At 37.1% G+C, this 22,191-nt stretch overlaps 1 protein-coding gene across 13 annotated transcripts in view; it reads right to left on the bottom strand.

Annotated features, from left to right (window-relative positions):
* The window catches only part of DLG2 (discs large MAGUK scaffold protein 2), a 1,049,324-nt gene that overhangs the window by 492,701 nt on the left and 534,432 nt on the right, over nucleotides 1-22,191 (bottom strand). Inside the window, exon 1 of one of the 13 annotated variants that reach the window (XM_037377343.1) lies at nucleotides 7,607-7,890. The exons of the other annotated variants lie outside the window; for them this stretch is intronic. Coding sequence (XP_037233240.1) covers nucleotides 7,607-7,855 — 249 coding nt within the window. The 5' untranslated portion in view covers nucleotides 7,856-7,890. Of the gene's footprint in view, nucleotides 1-7,606; nucleotides 7,891-22,191 lie in introns of those variants that run through there. 13 annotated transcript variants of the gene reach the window in all.

The following is a 22,191-nucleotide window of genomic DNA, read 5'->3' as shown; positions in this document are numbered from 1 at the left end:
CGCTGTTGCAAAGAGCATTACATTTAGATAAGTGAAGAACAATTATAGCAAATTGCTTCAAGGACGACATTATCTGGTGGAAAAATAGGGGGAAGGGAGAAAAATAAAAGAAACACCTCAATTCCTGCGCTTCACCTCAATACATTTCCAGTGGCATACAACATTTTTCCTCTCCAAAAAGAATCCCGCTTCCCACTTCTTCTCTCAACCAGAGATTGCATACAACTCATCAGTTAAAAAGAAAGGCCATGCAAAATATTTCAGCTAACGCTTGACCATCCTCTGTTAAACGAAGTGCAGCGGCTGCAGAAGCCACAAGATGGCACATTGTTTGCTCACTGTTTCTAAAAGTATAAACAAAAGATTGAGTCAGGAATCAGAAGGATGAGCTACTGCTGCTTTATTAGCCCCATTACGTTCTTAGCAAATTGCTTTCCTACAAATGCCACATCTAAGATTTTAGTTGCAAAAACTATTGAAGTTTCAGAAAAAAAAATATGATTTAAGGGCATCAATCCAACCTCCAGAAAGTATACACGTACCATGGTAGTGCATTGTTTTATATGTGTATTTTTACACATATTTATGTGTATTATATATTAAATAATATATGTATACACATATTTATGTGTATTATATATTAAATAATATATGTATTATTATATATATATATACACAATATATATTTTTTTCCCTAAAAGCTCACCATAGTGTATTCACAGACATATTTTGGTTAGTGTAATTTGACTACACTAAACAAAACAGATTTGTAAAACTATCTGAATGATCAAAACACCATCACAACGTGCAAATCCCGGTGATTACAGTACGTAACTTGCTTCAAATCCCTCCAATTATATTATTGAAGGCATATACCGCTCAGCCATTATTTAGGGATCTTAGACATCTGCTTCATTACTGCAGCACTGTTGAAGTCCACCCTGTTTTGTGAACACATTTTGTTTTCCATAGAAGTTACCTGAAGTATGACAAGGGATACATACAACTCCATGGAAGCCCTATATGAGGAAAGAAGCGTGCTCATTCCTGTGACCTCATTTCCAAACCCTACTCAGCATTTAGATGACCACAAATAATTGTATTTCATGGAATTTTTCAGGGTTTGATCTGGAGTCTTATTCTGTATTGGAATGAAAAGGACATCTCTGGACCGGGGTGGGGCAGGAGAAGCAGAGCAGCGACCTCTTTCTACTTGAGTACATCTCTGCGATCCTTTTTGCCATAGTTTGTATGAACTTGTCCTTCAGCTTTTCTAGACACAGTCTCCAGTATCATACAGTGATTTGGTATCACACTTTTCCCAGTTTCACACACTGGAAACTCTGTCCTGAGGAAGACAGATACGAGAAACTTGAAAGTAAGTACCAGCTTTGCTTCTGCTACAGTTCACACTAGACAAGGACGTCCAGCAAGACACTCTTTTAGGCAAATAAACATTAACTATAAACCTCCAAATGTCTCTTCTGAGTGTTTTGCAGGCTAATTTTACTTTTAACACAAAGAATATAATTATGAAATGTTATATGAATTATATGAATCTATAAACCCCTTTCAAGTAAGCTAGCAAAGCAATACTCCAGCTCCCTTAATAATAACTCTTTGAGCTGCAGTGTTTTTGGGTTTCAAATATTAAAGCTACATTTTATGTGGTGCTTATCTACCACAGTGACAGGATTCTAAAGGACGGTTTCCAATTCAATCCACAGCAGTCCCATCTACTCCTTATTGATGTTCCTAAGCTTGTGTAAAATTATATCGTGTTTTCTTTCTAGTCTGGGAATATTTCTTTGTTTGGGATTTTATTAAACCTAGTAATCTAAAAAGCTAAACTTGTCTTTTTGTACAAGTTCGACTGCAGTCAGATATTAGAGAAGAGCTTCACGAAACAAAATGCTGCTCTCCAGCCCTACCACTTCTGACCTCTTCAGCAGAACTCTTGTACCCTAAAAGGACAGGGCACAGCTACAACTTCTTACCTTTACTATATGGTTTCTAGAATCAGTTCTTAAAGTTCACCAGCAACCTGTATGTGACAAAGTGGTACAGGAACACAAGTGTTTAGAAAATCATTTGGTGCACGGTATTTATAATTACCAAATGTTTCACATCATTCTTAATGGTGCTAACCCAGGTCTCCTGTAGTACTGACCTATGTGCATTTAGTATAGTAGTCCAGAAATATTTATATGACTAATCACCTCACTATCATAGAGATTAAGACCACTTACTAAGGGAGTTGCAGTTTTTGTCTCCAGAAGACAAGTGCTTTGTCTGTGTGAAACAAAAGAAAGATGCTTTTATTGTCTCTCATCCTTTGCTTTTGAAACTCCCTACTCTGGCACTTCAAAGAACAAAACCAGAAGTCAAGATGAAGAGGATGACAGCAAGGGAAGACTCAGGGAGAGAAGGGGAAGGAAGACTGTATTTCTTCCCACAAGGGTTTGGTGAAGCCATGAAAGATTTATGCAGTAAAACAATTATAGATAGTAGTTTCCTTTCCCGATCTAATTAGAGTAAAATCACATTAAAAAATTGAATACATTTTTAATTCCATTCAATCCCATAATAAGGGACAGTATCATTCAACAAACTGGAATAGCTAGAAGGAAAGACCTACTACATCAAGCTGCTTTCAAATGTAACTCAAATAGAGTAGCCTCAAAACAACAAAGATTTTTTTGTATGCAACTGGTGGCACAGCAAGCTGCATGCAACCAATTGCAAGATACATGAAAAGAAAGATATTTAATTCCTGCCTCTGCCCCCCCGTTAAAATTATACCCTACAAAATTTTTATGGCAGGCACTCAGCTTAAGTTGAAGCTAAAGACATAGTACTCTCTATGATGAATACTGACCCCTCAGGGGAATTAAAGACTGGAACAGTGAACATAAAATACGACATGTAAACAGCATATGAGATCTTTAAGTCAAAATTGCTACTATCATGATAGCATCTGTGAAAGAAAAAGCTGGGTTCACCAGTAAAAGGGTTCAGGAGAGGCCTTTGGTCAATGAAGGACTTTCCCTGAGTTCTCAGACTTCAAGGAAGTTTAAGCATCAGATTTTGGACAATGCACAGTGCTAAAGGGCTATGGGGATAAGGTGAGAAGGGCTTCAAACTCATCACGAAACACAATTACAAGCAATCTCATTTGACTATCAATGAGGTAGCAATTTCTCTTGCTCAGAGGCAAACCCCAACATAATAGGAAGAGGGCATCTAAAAGACTGTTTCCAGGCTTACCTTCTATCCATTAAAGCACACAGTACTGAAGGTGAAATACCTGCTGAGGTTCATGAGGGATTACAAAAACCACTTTGGTGTTGCATGAGTCCCTGGTGCCAATCCAAGTCCACAAGGCATGACAAACATCAAAGAGTAGCCATCCCTATCTTAGTAACACAGACTGGACTTCACTGGGAGAAGAGTTTGATTCATCCCTCTTTAACCAAGGTTCCCAAAGCAATAAATCCAATCGCCTGCCATGTTCATTCCCAAACAAAGCTTAGGCAGAAGTCTTTAAAAAGGGCTGGTCTGACTGTGTGCACACCTTCTCTAAGATATGATGAGCCTGTTTATGTTGGACAGTTTCTTTTTTCACCTAACATTTTCACCACTTTCTCCTTTTTTGCTTCTCACAGGCTCTTCAAAGCACACTGCAAACTGAATAATATTATGATTTTTAATAAGAAAATTACTCTAGCTGGAAAAAACTTCATTTTCCATTCTCATGTATATAAGCCATGATAAAATCCATGGTTGTTAAAAAGCTCTCGTGGTTTAACCCCAGCTGGCAGCTAAGCCCAACACAGCCCCTCGCTCACTCCCCCTACAGTGGGATGTTGGAGAGAATCAGAGGGGTAAAAGTGAGAAAACTCGTGTGTTGACAGAAAGACAGTTCAACAGGTAAAGCAAAAGCCGCGCACACAAGCAAAGCAACCCAAGGGATTCACCCACCGCTTCCCACAGGCAGGCAGGGGCTCAGCCATCCCCAGGGCAGCCGGGCTCCGTCACGCGCAGCGGGGACTTGGGAAGACAAACGCCGTCACTCCCCGCGTCCCCCCCTTCCTCCTTCTTCCCCCAGCTCTATATGCTGAGCATGACGCCATATGGTATGGAACATCCCTTGGGTCAGGGGGGTCAGCTGTGCCGGCCGTGTCCCCTCCCCGCTCCTTGTGCCCCCCCAGCCCCCTCGCTGGTGGGGTGGGGTGAGGGGCAGCAAAGCCCTTGGCTTGGTGTCAGCGCTGCTCAGCAGTAACAAAAACATTCCTGTGTTATCAATGCCGTTTCCAGCACAAAACCAAAACACAGCCCCATTCTAGCTATTACAAATAAAATTAACTCTACCCCAGCCAAAACCAGAACCCAACCAAAAAACCTCAGCAATCTGTCAAAGAGCCTATGTCCTAACCAAATGTAAAAACATAAGAACAGCAACACTGGTTGGACCAAGCAGCCATCTCCCCAATATTCTCTATCCGACAGTAGCTAAAAGAGGAAAAAGGACAATTCCTACCCAGTTTCTACAGCTGTGTGGGCTGACTTTTCTAGGAGCTCATCTCCCACTCTCCTGTATGAGCAGAAAGGAGACCGGAGGAAGGTCACTACCACGATTCTTTAATCTGCACCACTTCAGACACCAAAATTTGGAAATGGGGCCTTCCTCCACCCCAAGTAGCATGGGAATACCCAGAATAGAACAGAATAATGTTTAGCTGGAATGGACCTACAATGACCATCTAGTCCAACTGCCTGACCAATTCAGGACTTATCAAAAGTCAAAGCAAATTATATTAAAGTCATTGTCCAAAAGTTTCTTAAACCCTGACAGGCTTGGGGCATTATTCACCTCTCTAGGAAGACTATTCCAGTGTTTGAATTCCTGCTTGGTAAAGAAAAGCTTCCCAATATCTAGTCCGAAATCTCCTTTAGTACAGCTTCAAACCATTCCCATGCATCCTGACACTAGGTAACAGGGAGAAGAGATCAGCACCTCCCTCTCAATTTTGGTGCTGTGAAACCCCCCAATGCTACCGCCTGTTACTCTAAAATTATTCACACAACATAGCTGCTCTGTCTAGGTGTGTACCTTCGTCACCCATCCCTCTCCAGAAGCTAACTTGAATGAATTAGAGGATGGAGTGTCTTAGTAGTTGTAGGCTGGGCAGGACTCTCTCTGTTCTGGCTGTTGCACCTGATGATGTTCTTGGCTGATTGTAACAAGCTCAGAGAGCTTCTGGACTATGGCCTGGTGGGATACATGGCCCCATGCTGTGTGCATTGCCCTCAAGGCTGCCCATATGTTGCACATCACCATCATTTGCTTCAAGAGGTGAAAATCCCCCACAACCCTCTTTCCTCTTGCCTGAGGGTTACCCCATTGAAAGGGTAACTCCTGCCTCTCACTCCATTTCTGGTCATTTTGGCCTTTTTCTTTGCTTTTTGCTTTTCCAAATTGTTTCTAATATAAGAGAAGGGGTTTAGGGTTTGGGGGTTTGTTGGATTTTGTTTTAGCACTACTGAGGTGATCTTATCTAGGAACTATCATGACTCTAAGATCTCTGTCTTAGGTACCCAGAGCCCACCTACTTAAATAAAAATGTTAGCCCAGCCTCCGCCACCACGCATGCTGCTTTACGATCATTCATGCTAAATTTCATCAGCCATTTTATCTCACCATCTTTTAAGATCCTTTTGCGATTCATCATCCAGACTGCCTTTGCTACCTAAACTTGCAATTTATCATCACCTAATGAATACAATTCTTGACTATTCATTCCAAATTCCAATTAGGCAATATATGAGCCCAACCTATTTTGCTCTTTTCCCCTCCTCCTAAGACTCAATCACCTACACACAATGTCAATACCAAGCTGCTACAGAGGTTCTCCAAATAATTTCATACCTATCATAATATGAAAATTCATATAGCATTATAAAGTTTGTCTTGTTTATACTGTAATGGCAAATCTACCTATATTCCAGTATCTATAGATTTTTCTGTGTTAAGCATGACTATATTTTAGATCTATCTCAGGTTGACCCACTTGCCTCCAAAAATTTTTGCCTGCACTAGCACACACTAATGATGGTAAGACAAAAATTTACATATTTGTTTTAAAGTCATGTGTCTCATAGCACATTTAAACAGAATTCTGTTTTATTTCATGAGAACATGACAAGTAATTTTAAAAATATATCATATGTAGAATTTGTTGATTTTAGTTTATTTTTCATGAAGAGAAATGCACAAAAAGGTGGGGGGAAAAAAATGCATTTTCCAGAGTGTTTTTGATTTTTCTGCTTAACACTGTCAAATAAGTACAAACCAGTTCATTTTATAAATGATTATTCTGATTTTTAACAGTACAAGAATTCTTTAAAATAATCCTCTATTAAAGCCTGCACTGCATTCAACTTTAAAAGAGAAACTTCTGAAAAGAATGGAATTGCAAATGATTGTTATGACCCACTCACTATTATCACTCAAGCACTGCCACCAGAACTATAATATAATCCTTTCCTCATTAAAAAAATGCTTTATACTCTTTTGCACAGTGAAGTTTTGTCTTCTGAAGTTTAAAAGGATTTCTGCTTGAAGGTTAACTTAGAACAAGATATCATTATATCCATGAATTACAACTGTCCGTCTACAAGTAACAGCACTGATGAGAATAAATTTAATAAATCAGAGCAGTAACATAATAGGAGAAAATAAGTTCACTATACAAATTTCCTGAAAGCAGATATACATAGCATTATATACAGTCTGTTAGATTAATCCCTAACACTGCTAGCAGTAAATATTCCCGTACTGTATTTAGAGATTAATATTCCAGTACTGTATTTAGAGATTATTATTGAAATTTGGCTTCACTGCAGTCAACAGAAGACTTTGAACTTAACCAAGCTCTTACCAGGTAATATTGAGATACCATCTCTGTAGTATCTTTACCTTTTCCAAATACATTTTTATATCATGCAGTTTAATGTGGACTCCAAACTGTGAACTTGAAACATGGTGAGAACTTGCACACTCATGCAAACTTTGCAGCGACTGTCAACGTGCTTCTTTCTTAATTGCTGTTTACCATCAACATTTTTATTTTCTATTTGCTTTGAACCAAATATGGAAAAGAAAGAATATAATGCAGTGCAAATAAGACTTCACTTGTAATCTTTGAAATATAACACTACATAACACTTACTATATGCACTGAAAAATTAATATAGCCATATTTATATTTAAAATGAATTATCCCTTATCAGAACTCTCATCTGAGATATTGCAAGGAAGACTCCATGATTTTCAGCAAAACCTTCTAAATTATAAATGCTGACACTGCAGAAAGCATCAATAAGAGCTGACTTAGCCTTTTAAAATGTAATAAACTTGGCTTCGTGCTAACAAAAATTCTGAAAACATATTCATAACAAGTTTCCAAACCATTAGTGCAAATTAGGAATGATATATGCCATACATATCTAACATTAATCTCTTAAACACAGCCACATGCAGTTGTTGATTATGTTTAATCATATTACTTACAACAGCCAAGATATTTTGTGACTGGCACATTACCTGAAAACAATTCAAACTAGTTTTGTGCTTCTTCAGTAGACGCTCTTCCAAACTTTGTCTCCATTTAAAAATAGTAAGAAGAGATGGCCACTTCAGCTGGCTTGACTCTTGTTTTTTTTCTTTCTGCCCATCCAAAGAACATCTTTTTTGGTAGTGTGGGCACAAAACCTCATGAGATGCTGCTCTTACACTAGGTACGCTTCCTCTGTGGTTTACCAAGGTTGAGTTATTTACCACTAGATAGTTCATTTTTAACCCCAGTCTTCTGCTGTTTCCTCACTTAAAAAAAAACAAAACCACAAAAAAGCCAAAAACCCCAACAAACAAAGCACCTATTAAAAAAAAAAAGAAAATGTTTCCCTTACACATCTATTTTCAGAGCTTCATGAAACAGTTTTCATTTTCTGCATACAATAGTATTCTGTACTCTAAATTTTAAACCCATAAACTTTGCTGTAATTTTTGGTATTTGATGCTATTAATTGCAGAAGCCCAAGCGGAGTTTACATCATGCACACATGCCACAAAATTGGTTATCATTTTTATCTGACCTATCTCAGAGTCTCAGAGAGGATCCTGAACCATTATTAATAACTCTTATATGAGACAAGCTATGTGGTAGCTGTTCTCCCTCACTTGTGTGTCCTGCGTTGTTCCTCTTCTATTGTACTAATGTTACTGTTTTCTATTTTATAGTTGCCAAAAGCAGATCACAGCATCAGTGCACTCATGCAGCATGAAAAACAACTCCATTGACACATATTCAATGTAGCCAATAAAGATGTAGTAGCCTTATGAAAAGCCTGTGGGGGAAAAAAATAACCTAAACCCCAGAAAAAATAAAAACCTTCCTGAATATAGTTTGCAGAGCCACCTAATTAAATGCCAGAGGGCTATGAATTCTGCTGGATGAGCTGAACTGGTTCTTCTTCCCCCCCCCCCCTTTTTTTTTGTTTGGTTTTGTTTTTTTTAAATCAATCCTGCAAGCCTGAACCTATACAAGGACACACATATCTCTCCACACCAAAACAATAATGGGAAAATGATGCCTAAACCCGAAGCTATAGCTAGCAAAGTTGCAATTGTGAAAAAGCTGCCTGAACTTTCCCTCCACCTCTGCACCCTCCTCAAACACACAGGAAACAGAAATAATTGTCTGCAAATTTTGCAGCCTCTGACTTAAATTTCTAGAAGCCAAGCTGACATGTTTGTCATTAATCAGAACATATTCTTGCTACTATCACACAGTTGTTTCCATTTCAGGTAATATTTGAGAAACAAATTTTCTATAAGTATTAACACTAAATAGAAAAACAATGTACAGAAAAACCTTTTCACTGCCCCCGCCTCTCTTTTTTTGGAGGCATGACTTAAAAGACTCAACGACCAAACATCTATCTACCATATATTGAGTATATACCATATATATATATATCTCAATACCATAGAGGAGAGGTATTATTGAGCAATGAATTAAATAATTACTGGGGTGTTTCTGAGCAAATCTGGACAACTCTCAAAAGTTCCTGGCAATTTTCCTGGGAACAGCAGGGAACTTGAAAGAAAGAGGACATGTTATCTCATCCAGTGAAGGAAAGGCTGCAGCATTGTCACGTTTTTAAACACCAGATAATCCACTCAGAAGAAAACTAGGCGTACAACTACAATGACAGCATGCACTCAATACATTTAAGAATCAAATGAGGAGACTGAAGTCTATGAGAAATTAAAATCTGCCATTCCTTGTACTTGTTTTCTATTATTAAACATAGAAGACCACAAAGGAAACAAATTCAACAGTACCACTAGGAAATATGTAAGGGACATGAATGAAGCACCAAGAGATAGATGTTTCTGGATTTTATAATGCAAGATCGGTTTGGGTTATGATTTGGTTTGGGGTTTTTTGGGGGGTAGGGTAGAGGGGTAGGGAAGATAAAACACCAAAGACGAGACTGTCAAGTCTGAGTACCATTTGGTCTAGAGCAACACCAGTAATGTCTTCTCACCCAACTATTAGAAATGAAACTGCAGGCAAGTCAGAAAGATCCTACTTATCCCTCAAAGCAAAGCTTTATTTTCAGCTGGAAGCCCTCTGTTGCATCTAGACAGATAAAAAGAAATGTCTGTCAAGTAGCACAAACTGACTTTATCGCTATTATCAGAAGGGAAGTAAAACAGTCCAAGGGAAAACTAATTTTATTGCTCATATAATTTTTGTCATGACTTGCACAGCACTGGGCTTGGCTAAAGTGTTTTATCATCTTCATTATTTTCAACGCTTGTATAATTGACTTTTTTGTTAAAATCTCTAAAATAATTTTCTGCTGAGTTTCAGCAGTAAATTCACATGCTAGTTATAAAAGCTGAGTTACAAAAGTCTATATTTTCATTGAGAAAATTCTATGATTTCTTCATCTTCAGGAGAAGGAATCATGTTCTCACTCTAAAGCACAAAAGAAAGTCATAGGTGGCATCATCATCAGATCACAGTCAGAATCAGATTTGAAGGGGTTGGCCCCCATTATATTTTTCCTTTCCCAACATTAAGAGCAAATGCAATGAAAAAAAAGAGTCATCTTATAAACTTTCTCTAGGCATTTACATGGTATTCAATGTGATACTTTTGTAGGGCTGGTGGTTGGGGACAACATGGGAAAAAAAAATATTAGAGGGGGACAGTACTTGCCAGCAGGATATCTCAGCTCAAAACACTTCAGCTGCAAACTGAGTTTTCGGTTGAAAACTGCAAGAAAACTGAAAGTGACTACTAGAGTCCAGACGAGACACAAGAGGAAGACCAGAGGCCTTGAAAAATGTAATATATGGGGAAATAATTGGATATATTTGGTCTAGTGAGGGAAAGGGTCAAAGAAGCATACTAGTCTTTAAAGAGTAAGATTGCTGCAATGAGAAGGAACTATGTATTTATTAACACAAGAAGACAAAGTGCTTAAAATTCAATAAACATTTGGAAAGGAAACTTTCATAAATACAAGATGCGCTGGAGAAGGCCATTAAAAAATCTTGAATTTTCAGAGTGTATTGGAAACGCAGCTATCAGGAATAGCTGATCTTGTCTTGAAGCAGGGGGATGGTTAAACTGACCTTTTTTGTTATTCCTATCTTATATCCTTTAATTTCTGTTTACTAGTGATTTATTTGCTTCAGGGATTATAGGAAATTGAGGATTTTTATCCTCTAGTTTTAATGCTGAACAGTTCAGGTTTGAAGAATCTCCCTTAATATAGAAATAGAAAATAATTATGGTATTAGTTATTTGTAATTAGTTTTTCAAATTTTGCATATAAATTCACTGACATCTAAAAATGCAATACAAATAAGAAAATACACCACTCCACCACAATCAGGGAATTTTGTCTTTAAAAAAATGTTCAAATTGAAATTTGCTTAAAAAGAAACAACCAAAAGCCTGTCTCTCCACTCCTCCAGTCAGATATTTAACAACACAGGCTTAAGACAGTTTATAAAAGCAAAGCAGACACTAAAATCTTGCTCATTTTCCAAGATAGGTGTCAACTATTTAATTTCCCAATTAGCTGGAAGGCCAGAAAGACACTGGTATTCAATAGGCTTAACTCTGTATACACAATAGGATTTTGAAAACAGTCAAATTAATAGTAATTATTTTTGATTTTAGAAAGCTTCACGTCTTCTCTGGCAATGGTTGAGACAATGCATATATACCACATGGGCTGCAAAAATCAAACTTCAGGCAAACACAACCTTTCAACATAACCCCAGCTCTTAGGTACGTTGGGAGATACTGGCAAAAATACAAGAGAGTTTTTCCCAAAATTGGGTTTTGGTGCACAACACGGCAGATAATTAAGACTGCACATCAAAGCGTTACAGCATGTTAAGAACATGAAATGAAAGATCTGGACTGGAATTCAGCTGGCTACACATATATGAGACTAGTAACATTTTAGCTGCCCCGGGGTGTCCTACCAAGCCTAGAGCTGCCACTTTAGCAAAGGTCAGATTTCTAAAGGTCCCACGTCAATTCTGCCACTTCACGCACATGTCTCAGATTCTCCAAGGTACCTAAAATGCACGAGTGACCAATGCCTAGACACCGAAATCGTGCCAATTATGTTAAGACCCCTTAAGCAGTTCACGTCTGCTTGTGTATTACAGCCGCATAATTGTGTTAAACTCATTAATTCGCCCAGAAGCCCTTGCAGTGAGCAAAAAGAACTGACATATTCCTTAGTGAGCTTCTGAGTCCCTGTTAAAGCAGAATGTACTGAAATATTAGTAACAGAAATCACTTTTATGCAGGGTAACGTCACCAGAAATTTCAAATGCCTAGCGAAATAAAAATAAGTACGGAAAAGAAAAGAGGAGAGAGCGGAGGGGGATAGGGTAGATAAAAGAGAAACTCCTCTTGGGTATAATGAGCAAAGTAATAAATTCACCTTCCAACACTAACTGGAAACCAGTTCCTACCAGTTTTTCAAGAAAGCCTGAAGATCAAAGAAATGTAAATAAAATCCAGCTAGGGTAAGTATGCTAATGTCTGCCTAATTTAGAAGAAAAGTAATCAATAAAAAGGAAGCAGGGATAGGAAAAAGAGAAAGGCATAAAATGAAAAATTCCATCGGAGAGCTTAATAAAAAGGGATCCTCTCTGGACCATTCTGGGAAATAATACAGAGATGGTAGTATGTAAAACATTAAAAAAAGAGGTAAAAGTGAAATTAAATAAACAAAGAATAAAATAATTGGGTTTAGCCCAGATAATTTAGTTGAAAAGCTGGAGACTGGGACAATGCTATCACATATGTGGTCTCCATTCTGGTACAACTCCCACCTGCTTGGTGGGACTCTGAGCAAGATGGACCCCTTGGGCAAACACAGCATAACTATTCTTCTAATTAATACAAATGTGAGTAATAAATTCTGGGTGTAACCAACACCTTCTTGCCCTACTTTGCCAAGAAAAAGTGGACACAGAAACCAGGAGGCAGAGGAGCCTCGTATAACAAGGCAGACGTGACTGCTCTTTGAATTTGTCCGTCTGCTCTTGTTTCCACAGAGCACAGACAGGAATTTCTGTCTTCACTTTTCAGACTCTACTCTTCTGCTTCCCGAGGATTAAAGAGAACATTTTCTGAAGTCAGTAATATTTTTAGAATGTTAATCTCATTTTTTCAGAGTTTTTTTGGAGCTTCTGCATATCCTACATGCAGACTTTCATCACAATATTGCCCACCATTTCATCTCGTCAGTGATCACAGCCAAGAGGAGAAGTTTTTTCCCTTCCTTTCCCCTTCTCTCAAAATCTATCTTCATTTAATGCTGTTACAATTTGAATATAATGTTTCTTTCCTGACCCTGCCAGCACGAACATCCTTTTTTCAGACTTTATCCATATCTTTAAGAGAAGATATGATAATATCTTAATTATTCCTAAAATATATTCATATCTACTAACTGCATTTCCCTTAACACATAAATTATTGATAACCTCTAGGCAAGATCATTACCTGGATACGTGACTGAAGCTGTTTTCAGTTTCAATTCGTAATTATAGAGTTTCCATTATTCTCTCTCAGTAGAGATTTCTCATTGATGTAAGGAAAAAACCAGCAAGCCCAAACCAAAACCAGCCAACAGATCAACTAATCTGCTGATTAAATGACTCTCTAATTTTGGGCCATGTTACATGCACACAGTTACACCTGGCGGAAGCAAATATGCTGCTACACATTAGCAGGTCCCTCCAGCATTGAAAAAGAATTATTCATCCTGTTCTCTGTGTCTGTTAATAATTTCATTGAAGAACTGAATCTACCTAGTTACAAATTGTGCCATGGATGCTATAAGAGTTGATCCTATAGATGAAAACACCTATATAGGCTTTTTAAACAACCCAATATTAAGTATTCAAAGAGAAAAAAGAACCACATAAAATTAGTGGTCTTTCTCAACTGTTATTTTAAAGAACACTATCTGAGCAACCTAAACTTAAGACTGTGATTTTTATAATTACTAGATGTTTCATACTCCAGTGAGCGAAAACATTTTTGCTCTTTTTTTCCTCCTTCCCAAAACTGTATGCACTATAAACTGCTTGCTGCCTGATACACTTCCCAATTTTTGTTTCACATCAGAATTTATGTATCACCATGGTAATGAAATGAAAATGCTTAGTAGATATGGCACTGTGAAGACTACTCAAACCTTGAGGCATCCTTACAATTTTTTGGAAAGCACACAGAAATTATTCTTATATTATCAGTACCCAAATGGCGGTTTCATGACCCCTGAATACTTCACTACAATCTAAATGAAGACATCAGTAGAGAATGTAGTTTCAAATGCACAAATTTTATCTCTAGACCATGACTGATGGCTTCATCTCCGCAAGATTTTAATTATATTATCATTTTAAGTGCATCGTATTAGTTTTTAGAATTTTTTTTATAGTGCTCATCACTGCCATAATTAAGCATCTGTATTACAATATAACAAATAATCTATCTATATTCAATTCAAAAATTATTCACAATCTAAGTGTTTTTATTCTTGACAACCCTTTTGTTTTTAATGGTTTAAAACGTTTATAAAGGTACCAACGCAGACAGTTTTATCCTTTGGAATAATTTCCCACAACTCTTTTCATTGGAATCAGCATAAGCAGCTGTGAAATATAATCAACACCATTTTGATAGCTGACATTTTTTTGCTTTGTGAGATCAGAATATTAACACATTGCTCTTCGTGTCAAATCACGCTTCAAAAGTTCCTTTGATTTACTAAGTACATCAGTCTCCTAACAAAGCAATCTTACCCAGAAATTCTAATTTGAACTGAAATGCCAACTCTAATATTCAAATCCTACGTCTTCTGCTTTACTTCCTTCATCTGTTTACAAGAGCTTGTGGTTAAAATGGTGACATTATCAAAATGGCAAGCTTTCTGCTGATTTTCTGTATTGATCTACCTATAGCCAATAGTCACATACATATATTTTTGAGTGTGTTTGCAAGTATCAGATCAGACAAGTAAGAATTGGGAAGGAATGGCATAGTTGTTCTATTTCCCACAGCTGCAAGAGTAAGAGTAAAGTAGAAAGTGCAGGAGGTCTGTGGTCAACACAGGTGCTTTACAAAACTGAGATGATGTTAATTATCACAATGGGTATCTTCAAACCAAGGTCTTTCATAAAAGACTACAAATAATAATCAAAACCTGCCCTCTGATTTGAAGTTATTCTTAGGCATGCAGAATTAATTACAAAAAATATTTGTAGTCAAACATACTTTCCCTAAAATGCCTATAAACCTGTGTCAGTTGGTTACATAATGATATTTCATTAAAAAAAAGTTCATTTTAGCCTGAAACAGGGTGTCTTAGAAAAAAATAAATGGAAAAGTCTCAGGAAGGAAAATGTCATTTCTGAGAAGTTTTTTTTTTTGTATTTCCATTATAGAATGGGAATATTGTTCTCTGCAGCCTCAGGACTTTGAGACACAAATATTGGAAAACTACTTTCTAGTTTCATAAAAATAGTGTGTAATTTACAAAATATTTTTTTATTTTTTTTTCTTCTTCTCAGTAGCACCTGGCTTCTGTAAAGCTGCCCAGCAGAATTCAGTTGCAGTTACAATACTAGAACATTTTGGGACACATCTTTCCTCTAGGATAAACATCTAAAATGCCAGTGTCAGGCAGGTATCAGAAGCTGTAACCCTACTGCCAAAGGGAAAAACTGTCATGATAGTTCCTTGGTAAATAAAAAGCAGCACGTACAAGACACGTTATGAATTACTGAATGAGGTCCATGCAGCCATCTCACATGGAAACGAGCCTTAATAATGGTTTGTCGTTTACTTTTTAATGAGGATTGCAGATTAAAGTCTTGGTATGATAGCCAGTGGTAGAGACATTTATACAATGGAACAGCTGCATTTTTGTTCAGAACTTCATTTACATCTCTCTGGATAAAGGGTAGCTTCAACTTTTCTTAAGTTGAAAAATATGTGCATAGGTTTTGGGTTTTTTTCTATTAGCTTTGGCCCCAAAAGCTCTGATCCTTTTCTGTTCGATTATACGAAAGTATCAAAGAATTTCTTCAAGCTTCGAATTTCTGCTCATTTCTTGTATCATGATTTGTTTTACCATGGAAGAATGAAAAGAGTTTGATTCAGAATTGGACCTCTTAACCTTGCACATAGGGCATTAGGCAATCTACAGTAACATCTGTAGCTGTGGCACTCCTATGGCTCTCCACAACAACTTCACATTATTACCATGTCAATAAAGCTAAGTCATCACTCTAGGTAGAGCTATGAACTGAACAGAAAGTTCACTAGGAATGAAATAAAGTATGTAATAACAAGATGTACAATGTTAAAAAAATATGTGCTATTTATGGTCAAAAAAGAATAGTAAAATCAGACTGCCAATGTCAGCTATTACAAAATGTTAATACAAAGGAGTTACTTTACACCATTTACTTGAGAATTTATCTTTGAACCCCAACTGAGATTTTTAGCCAAATAGATGTATTTTATGCATTTTTCTATTTTGCAAATTTTTTTCTATTCACCATTAATGCAAACTGCAAACAGCTCTTCATGTGTCTGAATCTTTCCCCTTTTATTCTCACTTGGTGCTTTAGAGAGGATGGGAGTCCGAACCAAGCCTGGATATAGTGCATTAAAACACAATTCCTTCCTCCAAGAGAGTATACAGTAAAAACACCACACATACGAATTAAAAAAAAAGAAAGAAAAATGTGAGATAATTTGCAAAAGCAGGTCAGTGGCAGAATCTGGGAATAGTTTTTCAGTCTCTTGGCTTCTGCGGCAATTCTCCATTAGGGACCAAGGTGACCTTGCAAAGCTAGATTTAAACTTTCAATTATAACAGTCTTGTATGAATTGATGAATATGCTCAATCATACTGCAAGAAATATTTTTGTCTACCAAGAGGCAATAGTGGCTTTTTTTCCTCATCTGGGAAACATTCAGCTTTCAGATCAGCATGATTTCTTGTCTTCTAAGGAGATACTGGGATAGGTCTAAGGGTAAAATTTGGCCTTTGCCACGTATTCCAGTGGCTCAGCCAGCCTAGGGCAGCTGCCCTTGTCCTTCAGGTGCTCAGAAAGTTTTCACAGAAGTGAAGAATATCTCAGCGTACAGAGGGATGTTTTCAGCATTTTTGAAAGATGAACAAAGTGTTCCTTCGTGATTCTTTACTTAAGGTCTGTAAGCATATAATCACATTTTGCTTGATGAAGCTGGAATTCACTGCATCTGTGATGAAATCAGCAACAAGCAAGGCAACTGATAATTCCAAATGTAATTGTATATTCACTGTTGCTTCGTATCAGTTTGAGGCCGTATTACTGTTCACCTTAGTGGGACTGGTACTGACTGATGACATTAGAAAATAATATTTTAAATCTAACCTCTGTTATAAACACTACATAGCTATTTAAAGTTAAAAAGAGAATTCATTAGCCTGTGAGATGGGGAATGCAAAGCTGAAGGACTAATAAAAATCTAACAGGATCATATTCACCGAAATGACAGCTTTTTTAATGACATTTATATTATAATATGGTCTTATGCCGGAATAAGCTGTTCTTACAGCTTGTCCTACAGCACTTAGCACATCTGTGCTGATTGAAGTGGTGTTTCTGTAGTAGAGAGCTGAAGGATTAAGAAACTGATATAACATATTTATGTTTTTATTAGCAATTTAAGATAAACTACAGTAAGAGAAACCTGGTAACTCTAGAAAAGTTTTAAATAAAATCTCTAGTTTTGTATGTATGTACATTTTGTTTTTATGAAAGGTTGTCTCTATGGATGCACATTCAAGGCTGAAATGTAAACAAGTGGAATTTCATGAATAGGTGTACCTATACATAGAAGTAATTTTAAATAAAACAGAACAGGAATGCTTATCCTGTTAACAATTCTCTGTGATCTTAGCACTAAACCACCTTAAAGGACTGCAAGCATCAGTATTACTGCAATGTTCTGTAAGTTTTTTCCTGTCAGTGTAGGAAGCTTAACAAACAAAATAATCTTAATTTTCTAAAGTTTTCCAAACATTTCATATCCTAAAAGGTGGGCAAATAGAAAATGTTGGCCTCTAAATGCTACTTCTTAGACGTAACAAAAACAAAAATGGAGCTATAATTCACAAATCTGTGCTCTATCCACACACACAAAAAAATCTCACCTCCACAAATGACATCAGCTACACAGAGACACCAAGGAGAAACGTAACTAACAAGGAACACTGAATAATTCAAAACATCTTTCAAACACCACCGCAAGGTTCACAAAACAGCAAGGGGAACATCTCAATTACTGATATGCTTTCCCCTTCAGGGAGCAGTGAAAGTTAACTTTCACCATTAGTGCAGTAGAATATCACTTTAATAAATTTATTTTTGCAGCACTTAATACAAGTCCTTAGATAGAAGAACAGAGTAAAAAAAAAAAACCAAAAAAACAAAACAAAACAAGGTGGGGGGGGGGGTGGGAGTGGGGGGGTGGAGTAACCTCTTAGCTCAGAATGACAACTGTATCACAGCAGCTTTCACATGGAGGTGAGCTTTCTTCACAAGGTTATTAGGAAATGTCTGATGTTTCCTCCCAGCCATTTAAAGACAGGGAATACTGTTAGAATTACAACATAAATCTCAATTTATGACACTTCTTTCTTTGGATGCAGGTTATTTAATACAAAGGCAAGTATATAAGGCAGTACAGAAGGTAACATTTATAAGGATTTAGGGGTGTTCAATAGAGTGGGAGGGGACAAAACTTGGTGTTTTCTGCTTACCAGTCTTAGAATCATAGACTGGTTTGGGTTGGAAGGGACCTTAAAGACCACCCAGTCCCACACCCCTGCCACAGACACCTCCCACCAGCCCAGGCTGCTCCCAGCCCCGTCCAGCCTGGCCTTGAGCCCTGCCAGGGATGGGGCACCCACAGCTGCTCTGGGCAGCCTGGGCCAGTGTCTTGTCACACTCACAGGGAAGAATTTCCTCCTAATAGCTAATCTAAACCTCCCCTCTTTCAGTTTAAAGCCATTCCCCCTTGTCCTGTCACTGCCTGCCCTTGTAAAAAGTCCCTCTCCAGCCTTTTTCTCCAGTCTTCACCACATTTCAACTCTAACATAAACAAGCACTAAACCATGACAAAGTCTGTCCACCTTTCCTTTACCAGCTATGTATTACAGGATCTTAGAGAGAGACCGGAACATGAGTAAAAAGGAAGAATTCTCTCTGGCACACTTATTCCTGGTGGAAATATGTCCCTTCCATACATCTCCCTGGGTTCAACCTGTATCTCTTCTGCTGTATGACACCAATGACATCTGGCCTGGTCCTGTAAATGGTTTATCTCCTTAATTGTTCTCAATAGCAAAAACTGCATTTGGGAGTAAATATTTGTAGAATCAGTCTGGGCAAAGACTATCTGAGCTCCTATAAAGACCAAAATCAATTTGATCTGTTCTAGATTAGATAACCTGTTTTAGATTAGATAATGTTCTATCACAATCTAGAGAACTCTAAGCTATTTTAAGTATCCTCCTTTTTATTAAACCTTTATCATGCAAAACCTGAATGAATTAAAGGTGAGTAACAACACCTGAAAACCTTCCCTGTGGTTCATTTATATTTTAAACTTCATCTGAGAGTATTTTAAAGTTGAATACTTTTCAACTGGCTCCTATGCTCTCCATTCAATATATTTGTCATAGAAGCACAGCATTCCTCAGGTAAAACAAGGAGCCTTGACAGCTTATGCTATCCATTTATGGAAAAATAATTTAAGAAATATTTAATTTAAGATTAGACTTCTAACTTCTCTTTCTGGTATTTCACCAAGTGATTTGGACAAAAGTCACTATCTAAATCCCTGGCTTACAAATTCAGCAGAATTTTAGATATCGAGAAGAAATTCTGAAAAACAATACTTTCAGAAATTTTAACCATGAGATTAACAGAAGATATATATAAAGGTATAGAATGTAATATTTAAAAATATTCTGGGTCTCTCAGAGGACAAAGAGGGAAATATCACGGGACTCAGACCAACAAGTGGTAAGTATGGTCAGGAAAGCAAACTTCAGCACCACAGAAACGGTGTGTTGTACCAACTTAAGAATCACTCTCCCTGGTATTGCAGCATGGGCTGGACACCATGGGAAATGTATTTCCAATCCCAGCACACGCTGGTGCTCAGAGAATGATACTGTAATGAATTGGTGAGTTCTTATGAGATCAGGTACCATTAAGAATCAACAGGAAAAGATACTAAGCAGATATGAGGAAAGTTGTACTCATTTAGGTGGCGCACCAGCTTTCAGAAAGCCATATTTCTTTAATAATGGTAACAACCTGTCAAGCATATTTTTTTTCTTCCTTAAGCTCTGTTCTGATAGCAAAACCTCCCCAAAAAAATCCACCAACAAAACCTCATCATCTATTTCCAGGTATGTTGTCTGGTTGTAGGACGTAATTTCCATCACTAAATCCTCCGCCCACCAATTTCCCACCCGTAAGCAGGATTGCAATTGAAAGACAAGTTCAGTCAGACACCAAGGACTGTACCAAAAAGTTCAGAACCACAACCCCTCTTCTGAACGACATCCTGAAAGGAATGTGAACATAAGGAAAGGCTAAAATGCAGCTATATTACAATGAAACTTCATAGATCATTTGAAACTGTGCAGGGCTCAAAACAGATTTTATATGACAGGGGTCTGGAAAGGTGGCAGTGACTTGGCTCGGTGCCAGGCCAGGAAGGAGACTTATATTCTGTATACAGTCCTGCATTATGCCATCAGGACACAGCATTTCCAGTTTCCCTTCAGGGTCCACTGTTGGGACAAATCTGGCAACAGGCCAGTAAAGACTACAGAATATCCCAGTCAACAAGTTGACAGTTTAGTGAACAGTTTATTATATATTAATTAACCTAAATCTAAGAATCATCTGAAGAATACAGGTTATTGGTTGACTGAATCTATTTTGAACCATGCAGAGTTAAGCTGTTTCTCTAGATGATGTAATGCAAGTACTTTACAAAAACCTTTGCAATTTTTTTGCTATCTAACAGTGGGAAGTGAAAGAACAAAAGAATGTAAACTAAACCAATCCATAGATTAGCAACTATTACAATGTATTCAGTCCACTGTTTTAATGGGGTTTGCTTTCAGCTTTTATATCTTCCACATAACTATAATATGGATGGATTTAGAGATAATTTCATACGCCACCCCCTTATAGTCTGAATAATTTAGGATGTTTATACATTAGGGGGAAAAAAAACCCAGTAAAAATTACATTTCTTCTTATTCAGCGTTCATCCTCCCTTTTCAATTTCCATATTTATTCCATTACCATGCATAAAAAGTTTGTTTTAACTGTTAACAACTCCAGCCTTATGCTAAAAGTTTGATCTCCACTCTTTATACCCACATAATTCTCAGGAAAGCTTTTGTGATCTTGAAGTCAACAGTGTGTACTTTCAGCTATCTTGTCATCTATTACTAACACAGAGGTCTTGAGTTAAGAAATTGGCTTGCAGCAGCACTAATTCACAACTGACCGAGTAGAATTAAGGATTTTACCTTATAGTAGCATAGAAGTCTGTACAACTGAGCATTAAAGAATTCAGGATCCAATATTGACATAAACTCTGTATACATTAAAGCATTGCTTCCAATTAATGATCACATTATATTTCTTACAATTTCTATATGTTTTAAATGAATTCAAATGTACATAGTGTACTTCATATCAGGTACCTTATGAAAGTCATTTATATGACAAGTACTCTGTGGTCATGGAACACATGCTACTTGGGCTTTTTAACAAAGATTAATGAGAAAAGCAGTATCAGTAGAATACCTGAGGCAAGTCAGTCTTTGCTAGAATAGCACCTAAAAAGAAGTAGGTTTCAGCTCACCAATGAACCACCTGGTAGAATGATGTGGACTGAGGACCAAATTTTTCAACTCAAAAGTCAGAAGAGGCTTTATTCACATAAATGCAATTCCTCACGTGCTTAAGGTGCTTTTTTTCTTCAAATCAGTTGCTAAAAGATACATTTCTGTTTCTATAAAATGGTATCTGAAAAATTCCATTAGTGAAAATTTCTTGGAAAATCACATTTAAAATACAGAGGTCTGAAAGGTATAGCACTGTTGTTTCCAGGTGGTAAAAGCCAAACATGATCAGAAATGGATATAAAACTATTTTAATAGACATTCCAAGTTTCTAAAAGGAAAAGGGAATTCTAAATCACTATATTTGCTTTAAAAAAATAATCACAAGGTAGTAAGTGTCATAAACATTTAGAAAAAAACCAGATCCTCACTTGCACAAATTTTAGTTTCCACTCGTGTTGATTCTGCCATTTATACTGAGCCTCCAAGATAAGCCATTGACAAGCTGAAAACTATATATTAGCCTTTTTGAGATGGGAGAGCAAAACTTATTTATTTTTTACATCTTAATGACAACAAATCCTTATTTTAATGCTGCATTTTTGGTGCCCGGATAGTCTTCCGGATGGTCAT

This window comes from Falco rusticolus, chromosome 2, assembly GCF_015220075.1.
Source record: "Falco rusticolus isolate bFalRus1 chromosome 2, bFalRus1.pri, whole genome shotgun sequence".
Taxonomy (NCBI): domain Eukaryota; kingdom Metazoa; phylum Chordata; class Aves; order Falconiformes; family Falconidae; genus Falco; species Falco rusticolus.
Note: the sequence above shows the minus strand (reverse complement) of the source record. Positions and strands in the feature narration are given on the sequence as shown.